Source organism: Phocoena sinus, chromosome 9 (assembly GCF_008692025.1).
Source record: "Phocoena sinus isolate mPhoSin1 chromosome 9, mPhoSin1.pri, whole genome shotgun sequence".
Classification (NCBI taxonomy): Eukaryota; Metazoa; Chordata; class Mammalia; order Artiodactyla; family Phocoenidae; genus Phocoena; species Phocoena sinus.
In genome coordinates this window covers 96,700,355-96,713,224 of record NC_045771.1, presented here as the reverse complement: position 1 = coordinate 96,713,224, position 12,870 = coordinate 96,700,355, and the positions used below count along the sequence as shown (strand labels likewise).

The window sequence follows — 12,870 nt, the reverse complement described above, 5'->3', positions numbered from 1 at the left end:
TGAAATACACCATTAAGAAAAAGGCAAGCCACAGAATGGGAGAAAATATGTGTAAAATATATGTGTGACTAAGAACTTGAATCAGAATACATAAAGAACTCTCAAATCTCAGTAAGTTAGACATCTCCAAATACTTCTTAAGAGAAGATGTACAAATGGCCAATAAGCACATGAAAAGACGATCAATACCATTAGTCATCACAGGAATGCAAAGTGAAACCACAGTAAGTTACCACTTCACATCTATTAGAAGAGCTAAAATTAGAAGAGAATACCAAGTGTTTACGAGGATGCAGAGCAACCAGAACTCTCAAACACTGCTGGTGGGAATGTGTACCGGTGCAGTCACACTGAAAAACTTTTTGGCAAGTTTTCACCTACCAAAATGATCCAGCCATTCCACTCCTAGGTATTTCCTGAGAGAAAGACTGTACCTGCATGTTCACAGCAGCTTTGTTCACAACAGTCAATATCTGTAAACAGTCTGAATGTCCATTAACAGGTGAGTGGATAAACAATATGTGGCAGAGCCATATAACTGAATGGCACTCAGCAGTAAAAGGAACAAACTACTGATGTATGCAACAGCATAGATGAATACAAAAACATTATCCTGAGCAAAAGAAGCCAGAAAGAAAAGAATGTATACTGTAGGATTCCATTCATATAAAATGCAAACTAATCTATTATGATAAAAGAAATAGTTCAGAATTTGACAGTGGCCAGGAATGAAATCAGGTCGGAACTGTGAAATGGTACCAGTAATCTTTTGGGAGCGATGGAAATGTTCTGTGTCTTTAATGTGGTGTCGTTTCATGGGCATCTAAAATTGTCAAAGCTCATCAAATTGTTTTGAACGAATGCATTTTTTTTCACTTGTATGTAATTAATTGTATTTATTATGTAAATTATCTCCTAATAAAGATAAAAATACTCATGAAAGGCATATTAGAGGCCAAAAAAAACTACAATTGAAAAATCAAAAAAACAATGCCAAAGCCTGCATCTGTGCACTTTTTTCCTATTTGCAGTTATATACTTAAGAAAAAAAATTCTGATACTCATAATTACCAATAACAGGAAGATTGCTGTTGTTTTTTTTTTTTAAGAGAATGAAATGTTTACCATTATGGTATCAATAGTTTTTAAGCACATTCTCCATATGTGATTTTCCTAACTGCGTATCATATGGCACATTTGCTGTGGGGAGCATACAGCTTGGTGACTTTGAACAAAAAATCAATAGCAGTGATCTGGAGGTGCAGATCTGGTTGAAGTCCTAAGCAGTTATTATACCAGATACTGGAGGGAAGTTCATGAACTAGAAATTAGGTGAACTTCCGGTAACGTTGGCACACTTTCGTGAACAAGTTTTGTGTCTAATTGCTTCCCGGGTGTTTTACCATTGGCAGATTTGTGGGAAGTCTGCCTGTTATAAACCGTAGCATAGACAACTAGTTACTCCCTTTTTTGTCCAGCTGGAGTTCAGAAAATGATGAGTTCACTGGTGCCAGAGAGAAACTGCTGCATTGATTGATGTTTTTTTAGTATTTGTATTCTTCGAATAAACACAATTTGGTAAAGTACTAGCCTTTTTATATTCCTGGATTCAATTAGCCAATGTTTTATTTAGGATAACTGCACAGATTTTCATGAGAGAGCTTGGACTGTAATTTGCATTTTTTGTATTGACCTTGTCAGATTTTGGTATCAAAGTTTTGTTGGTCTTATAAAACAAGCTGACCTCTTAAAACAATTTTCTTTTCTTTGGAAGAATTTCTACAAGATCATTGTTATTTCATTAAATGTTTGGGAGAATTCAATAGTGACAATCCTTGTCCTAGGAATTTCCTTGTAGAAACGTTTTAAATTACATACTAAATTCCCTTAAGAGATAAAAGACTACTCAGCATTTCTGTTTATTCTTGTATCAGTTTAGTAAGATATGTTGCTCTAGGAATTTTCTATTCAAATTTACTAGCATAAATGTTATAATATTCTCTTATCTTTTTAATAAATATAAGAACACATTTTGATTTTTGTTAATTTTCTCTGTTATGCATTTGTTTTCTAATTCAGTGATTTTTGCACTTATCTTCACTATACTAGTATACTTCCCTCTGCTCTTTTTGTTTGATTTGCTCTTAATTTTATAGCTTATTCACATGGAAACTCAGAACACTGATATTCAGCTCTTCTTCTTTTCTAATTTAGCTGCATCCCACAAGTTTCAATATGTCATATACTCATTGTTATTTAGCTCAAAATATTTTCTAGTTTTTGTTGTGATTTCTTCTTTGAGTCAGATTTTTAAGGAGCTTTTCCTGCTTAATTTTCAATTTAGGGCATTTTATAGTTACCGTTTTATTGTTTATGTCTAGCTTTTTAAGTTTAAAAACACATAAAAAGTGTTTAAAATCTATGTCTAATAACTCCAATAATAAACCTCCATGTGTCTGTTTTTATTGTTAGTGGGGTCAGATTATTTTATTTAATCAGGGACTGAGCTGTCTGAGCTGTCTTAAAGTTTTCTACCATAGCTTGGCCCTGATCCTGTACTTAGCTAGCCAGGGGTCCACGTGAGAATCTGGGGTTTTCTAAGCCACCTCCTCCTTGGAGGATCCAGAACTCCTAGTTTGCCTTTTCAGTACTGTGAGATTACAGCAAACTCCTCTTTGACCTTCAGTAGCTTTTTGCCTACTTTCTTATCCTTCTTCTAAAAAGTAGTAGCAGAAAGCTGGCTCACTTGCAATTCCTTTCTCTCCAGGAGCCTGACTACATGAGTTCTGGCTGATTAAACCATTCTCAGATGTCATCACCATTTTTTAAGTTTTGTATTTTATCTGGCTTTTCTTGGTGTTTTTGCATTAGTGTGCCAACATGCCGCTCCACGAGAGCCAGAAGCGAAATCGACTGCTTTCATCTTAGCCTCTCTATAATCCAATCCACACATAGCAGCAGGACATTTTTATAAAATTTTAATCAGTGTGATGCTTCCCTGCTCCAATGGCTTCTTACCACATTTACAATAAAACCCCAACCACTTTCCAGAATTTACAAGATGCTGGTCCCTGCCTCTCTCTCCAACTTCGTCCTAGACTCCACCCCATCCCTTCCGCACTTGCCATCCTCCAGCCACTGTGACCTTCTTGCTTAGACATCCAAACCCGTTATATGCAGGACTTCACACTGGCTGCTTCCTCTGTCTGAAATGCACATCCAGCCAGGTCTGTATGTCTGGCTTCTCAGTTCACATGACAGCAACTCAGAAAGGCCTTCTTGGACCACCGCTATCTAAGGCAGCTCTTTTCCATCAAACACAGCATATGATGTGGTGGTTCCTTCATGTTACTTGTCTTCCATTGAAATTATCTTGTTATTTATTTTGTTTTGCTTTTCTCACGTTAATGTAAATTCCACAAGGCCAGGCCTTATCTACCTAATCTTCTAATCTTATGACCAGACTGGAGTAGCAGCGCATGTATGGGGATTAATCCACCCAGCTTTGAGGGCAGAGACAGGGAGAATGGGGTAGAGATTACTATATACCAGGGCCCCAGGCCTGATTTTAATATAATCAATCTTCTTGATGTTTCTGAGACTCTGCTTTTAGGAGTTCCCTGTTTTACTTAGAGGTACAAATATACAGTCTACATAAGCACTCTGAACAGATAACCCGAGACACTTTAGTTGCTGCTGTTTCTGTTTAACTTCTCTGTGAAGCTATAATCTTATAAATGCTCATTATATCCATACTGGAGAGTAAACAGACCTAAAAGTCAAGGACAGTGTTCCCGGAGTGAAAACAGTTTCTAATTACAGGAATAAAAAAGAGGAGATAAATCAATCACCATGGAAGTCTTCTTTTTAATTTCTTTAGTTTGCATTCTGTTTAACATGTATTTCTCTCAATTTTCCCTCCTCATTTAAAACTTCTGACAGTAACTTTATTTTTTCTCAGATTTATCGTATTTTAATTAGCAAAAATATGTTTCCAGTTTGAACTTGAATAAATTTGAAAAAAACCACGTAAGACTTTAATGCAACATTAATCAAAGAAATAAATTGAGCATTTAAACTACACATGAAAGGGTATTCTTGCTCTTAAGTGCAGGCAACTTCGATTATTTCTCACTGAACATCCTTGGTATGTTAATCAGCAAAGACGGGAAGTAGGACAGTTTAGTTCTCCTTTACCTTCTTGCATACAGATTTAAAGACCTGCACGAATCTTGCAGGAACAGGGAATCTTCATTTCACTCACTAAGGTGCAACGTGAGACCCCAGAAGCCAACATTAGCTTCCATTTGTAAGCAATCAGGACACCACGCCAGATATGCATGATTGAAGTAAGCCCAGCCCAGTTGCCATCTCTTATCTGAGAACACCACAAGCTCCACCCACATGACATTTCTGAACAGTCCCCTAAGTGTCTGTGGTTGCCTTGGTACCTTTGCACATGCTGTTCCATCTACCTGGAATGCTCTCCCCATCCCCCAAATATCCTGCCACTTGTCAAGACCCAAGTCCAAGAGCACACCCTCTGTGAGATCTTCCCCCAGTGCTTCACAGCATTCTGTCCACACCTTGATTAGGACATTTATTTCATCGTATTTTCTCCTTCCACTAGCCTGCAGGGTCTTATCTATCAATCATTTTTGCCGCTTCGATTTCTAATACAGGGTACACGCACAATAAATATTTCTTAAATGAATTAATAATCAGCCATGAGAACTTCACCTTGCTTTCCCCCATTTAAAAAAAAATTCATTTATCCTTCAAACTTATCCTCCAGAAGGAGGGGCTCATATGATTAGCTGGAAAGACGAATTTAAGCTTTTGATAACTGCCTTTGGCCTTATCACTCAATGCTGTCAATTTTAACTGACTTTTTTTAACCTGAAATAAGAGGAGGTATAATGATCATTTTGAGTATCTGATATAAGCTATGGATATTTTCTCCAGAATTTATTCACAACCACCTGTGCACAAAACTGATCACTATCAGGCTCTGAACTGGTTCAAATTCTGGTTCTGCTATTTACCAGCTGTGTGACCTTGGGAAATTCACTTAACTTCTCTGTGCCTTGGTTTCCTCATCTTTCAATGGGGATAATAATAGTACATATTTCATAGGGTTGTTGTGAGGATGAAATGAGTTAATTATATAAAATGTTTCAAACACTGCTTGGCATAGTAGTCCCTATAGAACCTAGTAGTATTAGGTCCAGGAACTGGAGGTATCAAGATAAATAGGAAAAAAAAAAAAAAAAAAAAAAGATAAATTGGATGTGATTCCTTTCCTTGAAGAGCTCAAAGTCTCGTGAGGAAGACAGCCGTGCAAATGGAAGACACTATGTAGAGGTCTGGACAAAGGAGCAAAGAGGAGGAAGCTCTTTCCTTCTGAGGCCTGGGATGGGGTGCCAGGTAGGAGGTGGTATTTTAGCTGAGAATTGATGCATGAGCAGGAATCTCTGGTTGGATTAGTTGAGGATGTACAGATTAGGTAGATATAAGCAAAGACACAATTTATGCAGCCATGTGAAAGCACAAGGGGCACTGGGGGACAGCAGCTACTGACAGTGGTCTTAGTGTAATGTGGGAGGTAAAAGGTGCTGGAGAGTAAAGCCGAAGCACATTGCAGACACTATAAACTGGTTTATTCAACACCTATGTTCAACCGTCTAGTCCCCGGCCCTCCCGACGAGAGAGTCAGGGAAGCGAAACACTAGATTTTCCCAACCAGGTGAGGTCCTGTGATAGGTAATAGGGCTTCTCTTACAAGATAGTAATTCAAAGCCTTTCAAGGAGAAAGTTTCTTCGGTCTTTTTGCTTTCTTCCTACCTGGAACTTGGGTTTGAGGCTTTAAGACAGGAAGACGAGAGCCACCTGCTAAGGTGTAGTGGCAAGACCCAGAGAGCTTGGGTTCCTGGTGGCCGTACTCAGTAGCTGCACTGCCTGGACCACCTCCTTCTGGACTTCTGGTTTGTGAGAAATATCACAGCTGACCAGGCTTCCTCTAGCTTAGAGCCTGAGGCATCCCTAACTGACACAAGTGGTAAGCAATGCTGGGTCATTGAGGCCTCGAATGTTCTGCCTAGGGGCTGAGACTCCCACATTTGAGCTCTGGGTACTGCAAGCTAATTTAGGGGTTTGAAAATACAGCTTTGCAATCACGCAAACCACGCTGTGGTTTAAATCACAGCTCAGCCAGTTATTTGCTGTTTAGCTTGAGAAATCAGTCATCCTCAGTCTGAGCCTTGTCAGGGAGACACGTGGTGAAACTTACCTTAGGACGCTGACCTCCGCCACAGCGCACTGGAAAGAACAAGGAGGTCAAGAGCAGAGGGAGAGCGAGGGTTGGCCTGTGTCCTTGCAAAGTATAACTGAACTAAAGATTCGGAAATAATTTCAGAACTTAAAGTGGATTCTAGTTGACATTTTTAGCCAAAACATATTCTGACGGTGCTGGATTTTATAAATGTTCTTTGAGACTTATAACACCTTTATGACTAAATGTCTTAGTACAAGCTGCTCTAAAGTTCTTTAGGAGAGGCTTTTTTTTTTTTTTTCCATGTGCTATAAATTCCTGTGGCGTCTTGTATTATCTCCAGGAATGGAGTGAGGAGTCCATAAATAATTGGCGAGAACAGCCAGGACTGAAGAAACAAATAATGTAAGATTCATGATTCCATGCTAGCGGTCCTGTGGGTGCTTTAGAGTCTGCTGATAACCAAAGTAGTAAGAAGTTCAAATACAACTCTATTTCCCTGACGGCCACTTAAAAGCTCTAATATCGATCTTCTGTAAAACCTGGGTCAGGCTAAATTAAGCCTAGGAAGTAGGTGGTATAATTTAAGAGACAATGAAAAAGCTTTGGCCCCAAACATCTACACTTTCTTGCCAAGGATGCTTGAAAGTTCTGCATCAGAGATGATCTACTTTGAACAAGTTATACAACTGGCCGAGCCGGGATTTGAACCAAGGTCTGTGTGACTGCAAATCTGCACTTTTAACCCCTACATTATATACTGTGGCATTTCCATGCCCTAAACCCCGCTGTCTCCCAAGTCATGCAGTTTGCAGGTTATACCCTCAAGCTAAAGCAGGTAGCTAGGCAGTCAACGGGTGTGACAGCTTCCTGCTGTTTCTCTAGGACAGGACTTAGTCACTGATGAGGCTTTGTTGAGGAACCTCCTGGCTCCCAGCTGGTGGTGGAGACACATGTAAGAGAGGAGAAGGGCCTGTGTCAGATAAAACAAATTATCTGAAACTCCAGCAAGTTGCCTAGCACTGTGTAAACCAGGAAGATGGCATGAACAATCAGCCTCCGTGCCTATTTCAATCAAACAGTATGCAACCCCATCTTAGTGTTATTTTAAGACTTATTGATTTACCTGTCCTAGGAAACCTGACAGTTTCAGAATCTCTGGAACCGGTCCAGAGGGACACAATTCAAATTTGGCGCTCTTGCTTAAGGACCACATGCGTGGGAAGAATGAGAGCGCCTGGATTAAAACACATCACTTCCTTCTCCTGTCCTGCTTTCAGGTGCAAGTTCAGAATCAGAGCAAGAGGCTATTATAGTTGTCCCTCGGTATGTTGGGGGACTTGTTCCAGTACCACTGAGGACACCAAACTCCATGGGTGCTCAAGTCCCTTACATAAAATGGCGGAGAATTTGCATATAACCTACACACGTCCTCCTGTATGCTTTACGTTATCTCCAGATTACTTACAATATCTAATACAGTGTAAATGCTATGTAAATAGTTGAAAATACAATGTAATGTTAGGTACGTAGTGCCTGTTTGCAGCAAATTCAAGTTTTGCTTTCTGGGATTTTTCTTTTCCCCAAATAGTTGCCATCCGAGGTTGGTTGAATCCCTACATGCAGAACCTGCAGATACAGAAGGCTGACTGTGTATGGCTACTGAGTGTAGCTGCAAGGATTAGTTTCATGGTCCCACGCTGTGAGACTAATCAAGATCTCTAGGAGTTGTAATCCAAAGAGAACATGGTGACTTTCCAGGACCGAGAGAACCGTGAACTTAGCAGCAGAGTTTGGGGCTCCAAGGAGGGAGGGAGTAGCATGTGGGCTTCAGGGTCAACTGTTTTGTTGTCCCTTAAGCTCCTTTTCAGGGCCCGGGCACTCACCTCGGCCTGCCAGATGGGGTTCACGGTGTTGCCGATGATCTTGGATCGCCTCTCCTGTCCGTGGTGTGGGAGGGCAGGGAAGATGCTGTGCTTCCCAGGCTGAATGGAAATCTTCAGGTAAGGGTCTGGGTTGAAAAACATCCCCTTCTTCAACCCCATGGCCTGGAAATCTATAAAACAGAGGATATTCTAATTTCATGTGTTTTAGCAAGGTTAAAGATTATATTAGGCCTCACACAAGGAGAAGAGTCCATCTGAAACGTGTAAAACGTTTTTCAATCTCTGGACCATTTTCCACCTCATTACAAATATAGACTGATATGTCTCCAGAAGCCATTACACGGAACATTTACTGATTTAAATGAACATTTACTGTATTAAATTGTTTTGGTTAAGAAGCGCCTGTAATAAGTCAAGACTGGCATTGTGGTCACTATGCTTTTCAAGAGAGGACTGTTGGCCCCTAGTGGTCTGGGCTTCTGGCGTTCCTCAGGCAGGTTGGGGTGAGGGGCTGAGGGTCACTTCGGGAACCCTGGTGCACACTGAGGGAGGAAATCCAACTTGGAAAATTCGGTGGGTCCAGGTGAATTTTATTTTATTTTTGGCTGCATTGGGTCTTTGTTGCAGTGTGCAGGCTTCTCATCGTGTTGGCTTCTCTTGTTGCAGAGCACAGGCTCTAGGCACACGGGCTCAGTAGTTGCGACTCATGGGCTCTAGAGTGCAGGCTCAGTAGTTGTGACGCACGGGCTTAGCTGCTCTGCGGCATGTGGGATCTTCCCGGACCAGGGCTCGAACCCGTGTCCCTTGCATTGGCAGGCGGATTCTTAACCACTGCGCCACCAGGGAAGCAGGAACCACTTCTTCAAAGTGAAGACAGAAAACCAAGGGCTCTAGCCTCACAATAAATATGATTTCCACTGAGTAAGGAGACAGTGCCTCAGAAGAAATAAAGAGAAAGGTGAGGATTAAAAGAGCAAAGAGGGCTTCCCTGGTGGCGCAGTGGCTGAGAGTCCGCCTGCCGATGCAGGGGACATGGGTTCGTGCCCCGGTCCAGGAAGATCCCACATGCAGCGGAGCGGCTGGGCCCGCGAGCCATGGCTGTTGAGCCTGTGCGTCCGGAGCCTGTGCTCCACAACGGGAGAGGCCACAGCAGTGAGAGCCCCGCGTACGGCAAAAAAAAAAAAAAGATGGTAAAAAAAAAAAAGAGCAAAGAACACAGACATTAGAGGAAAGGAAAAAACATGGCCTCCATAGAGCTAATGCACATCAGTGAGGAGGGTTCTGAGGAGAGACCGTGTGGTCGGGAGGGAAGGCTTTGACAACTGAGCCATTCCATGTAATTGAAAATGTCTGATCATGTACAATTTCATGCTCTGTGTGGGGGGGAGAGAGAGAGAGAAAGAGGTCATTTGTGATAATGGTTTATGGCTGGTCTGAGATAATTTGAAACCATCTTATATTTATTAGAAATATATGATATCAAAAAATATAATTAAAATTTTTCTATTATCAAAGTATTTTTCCCCCAAAATTGTTCATATTTATATATAAGTGAAAGAAACAGGTAAAAATACATTGAACTGATTCTCAAGTATGGTATAAGTTGTGAGGCGTTGGAGGAATTTGTTACTGATGAGAAAAGTACAGAATTTTTCATGTGCATTTACTTAAATGTCATTTTGAGTTGATTCAAGGATGTCTCCATAATGAAATTATTCTTACTCTCTTGCATTATAATATACTGCCATGAAGCGGAATAAAGGTTACAAAGTATCACAGAAATTTGCAAAACCCAGGCTATACCCATGGGAATGTGTGCAGAAAAGAAGTAACAAAGCAGCCTGAGACGTCTCTCCTTCGAAAGGTCTGTTTCTGGGGTTGGTCCTTGGCTAGGATCTGGGAACTCAGATCTCAGTAAGGTTCCCACATCTCAGAATTGCTAAGAGCGGCTCTCTGTGCCTCAAGTGTCTGTGCAAACTACGTGGTTTATGCTGAACACCTGCTTTTCTTCTGGGAGTCTGGAATTTTGGTAGGTGCTAGGAGCACTTTGGCCGTATGACCAGCCCCCAATCAAAACCCTGGGCTCTTGAGTCTGTAATGAGCTTCCCTGGTATATAGTATTTCATAGTATTTCACAACTTGTTGCTGGGAGAAATAAACCCAAGCTGTGTGACTCCAGTGAGAGAAGACTCATGGAAACTTGTGCCTGGTTTCCTCCAAACTTCATCTCAGGCACCTTCTTCCTTTGCAATTTGCTGTGTATCTTTTCAACGTAATTGATGACATTGATTATAGTCAATACTGTAATTGACTATTGATTAGAGTCACGAGTATGACTACATGCTAAGTTCTCCCAGTGGACCATCAAATCTGGGGGTGGTGTTGGGGAATATGGCCCAGAGTGTGACAGACATAAATTTATCCATCATAAAATAATGACTACCATCACCTTCGTCACCTCCATCACTACTGCTTGTCATTTACTGATCAGCCACTAAATTCTGGGGACCATTCTATGCCCTTCAAATACATTATCTGATTTAATCCTAACCACAAACTCTACAAGATAGTTATTACATCCCTAATTTAAGGAAGAGAAAATAGAGGTTTCTGAGTTAAGTAACTTGACCAGGTCTTCAGAGTTGGTCAATGTCAGAAATGAAATTCGAACCTACTTCTTTGATTCCAAAGTCTCTTTTTAATCATTATGTGATATTACCTTTTAATAAAAATGACAACTTTGGCATAGGTCAAATTCTCAAGCATAAATGGGTCTTTTTTTTTTTTTTTTTTTGCAGTACGCAGGCCTCTCACTGTTGTGGCCTCTCCCGTTGCGGAGCATAGGCTCCGGACACGCAGGCTCAGCGGGCATGGCTCACGGGCCCAGCCGCTCCGCAGCATGTGGGATCCTCCCGGACCGGGGCATGAACCCGCGTCCCCTGCATCAGCAGGTGGACTCTCAACCACTGCGCCACCAGGGAAGCCCATAAACGGGTCTTTTTAAAAAATTCTCTTCCATCAAACAACTTGTCTAAATCTGCATAATGTTTTTATCATACGTCTGATACCTGATAAGTCTAGTTACTCTTTATTGTTCTTGTTTTTTTCCCAAAAGAAAACATCTTTCTTTACCAGTCACACATTTATTCTTCCGGATTAACCTTTTAATTTTTTAATCAGCTTCCCTCCAAAAAATTGAGATTTTGATTGGAATTGCATTGAATCTATAGATTAATTTTGGGAGAAATGGTAACTTTACAATACTTCCTATTCAAGAACATAGGTTTCTTCATTTTTTCATGTCTCCTTTCATGCCTTTCAGTGAGCTTTTATAGTTTAAGTTCAATTTGTATACTTGTAAAAATATATGTTTCACGGAGTAAAAACGTTTGAAAACTGCTGCAATAAGGAGCTAATTAGGAGTTAAAAGAACATTTGGCTGGGAGTCAGTATATCCAGATTTTGGTTCTGGAACACTCTCTATTGAACTCTGTAACTTTAGAAAAAAACTTCTTCAGGTCTCAATTTCTTCAACTATGAGATTGTTGGAATGGATGTCTATAAGAACACAGAGTTTTGTGATTTTCCAACAGTAAATGATACATTAATGGGAAAATACTTAATTTTCCCCCATTTTTTCCTGCACTGTTTTTTGTTCTGATAATAAACACGATGCCTACTGTAACTTTTTTAAATATAGAAGGAAAAGAAACAGAATTTTTAAGTTATTTCAAATTGTACTGCATAGTGCCGACCGTTGCTAGACTTTTTCTTTATTGCCTTTCAGTAATTTTCTTTGCATAGTTGCGACCATACTGTATATACAAACTTGTACCCTAAATTGTTTCTTTTGCCTGGATTATACCATAAGGATGTCCCATGTCTTTTAGAACATTTTGTATACATAATTCTTAAACAGTATATAATTATTTGGCTCTGTGGTAATTTTGAATATTTAAGTTGTCTCCAATACTTGTGAAAAAAATCTGTATTTGCGTTTATGATTTTTAAGGTTGTAGTGTTAATTCACTGAAAATTAAAGGGATAGTAGTTACACAGGAAATTTATTACCACCAAGGAGTGGTAAAAACTGAATATATAAACAGATTTGAGAAGTAAAGCATTTGCATCAACAATCTTGCTTTGGCATGCTACTCCGTTCTGGAAAATTTCCAGAGGAGACAATTCCATGATCTATCTTTCTGGTTATTTCTCATTTTAAATTCTAAAAAGAAAAGCAGTCCAATTATATGCAGTATCTCCAGTTCTTGAGTTTTCTTAAATTTATCTCTCTGTATGCTGGCGTGGATGTTCACATATTACTTTCAGATAAGATGCAAAGATGAAGTTCTTTGAGCCCTAGCAAACCTGAGAATGTGTTTATCTTGCCTTCTTACATAAATGACAACCTGGTGGGCACGGAAATCTTTGGCTAAAACATGCTACCCTTAAAACTCTGTAGCCTTTGTTTCATGATTTTAGCATTCTGTATGATAAGAAGACAAGTCTGAGATTAACATGAGGTTTATTCTTTTGTATGTATCATGCTTTTTGCACTCAGATGTCTACTGTGTCTGCATTTGAAAATTTCTTTTAAAAAATTGGCATTTGTCTAGATGTTGGTCTCTGTACATACATTTTTTTTCTTAGCACCTTATTGTCTAATTTAAAGATTCAAAATCACATTCAACTCAAGAAACCTTTCTCCTATTA

General features: G+C 39.9%; 1 protein-coding gene across 1 annotated transcript in view; it reads right to left on the bottom strand.

The window, feature by feature from the left end:
• HECW1 (HECT, C2 and WW domain containing E3 ubiquitin protein ligase 1) overlaps positions 1-12,870 on the bottom strand; it is a 320,745-nt gene that overhangs the window by 159,881 nt on the left and 147,994 nt on the right. The window contains exon 6 of the mRNA XM_032643996.1: positions 8,158-8,327. Coding sequence (XP_032499887.1) covers positions 8,158-8,327 — 170 coding nt within the window. The remainder of the gene's footprint in view (positions 1-8,157; positions 8,328-12,870) is intronic.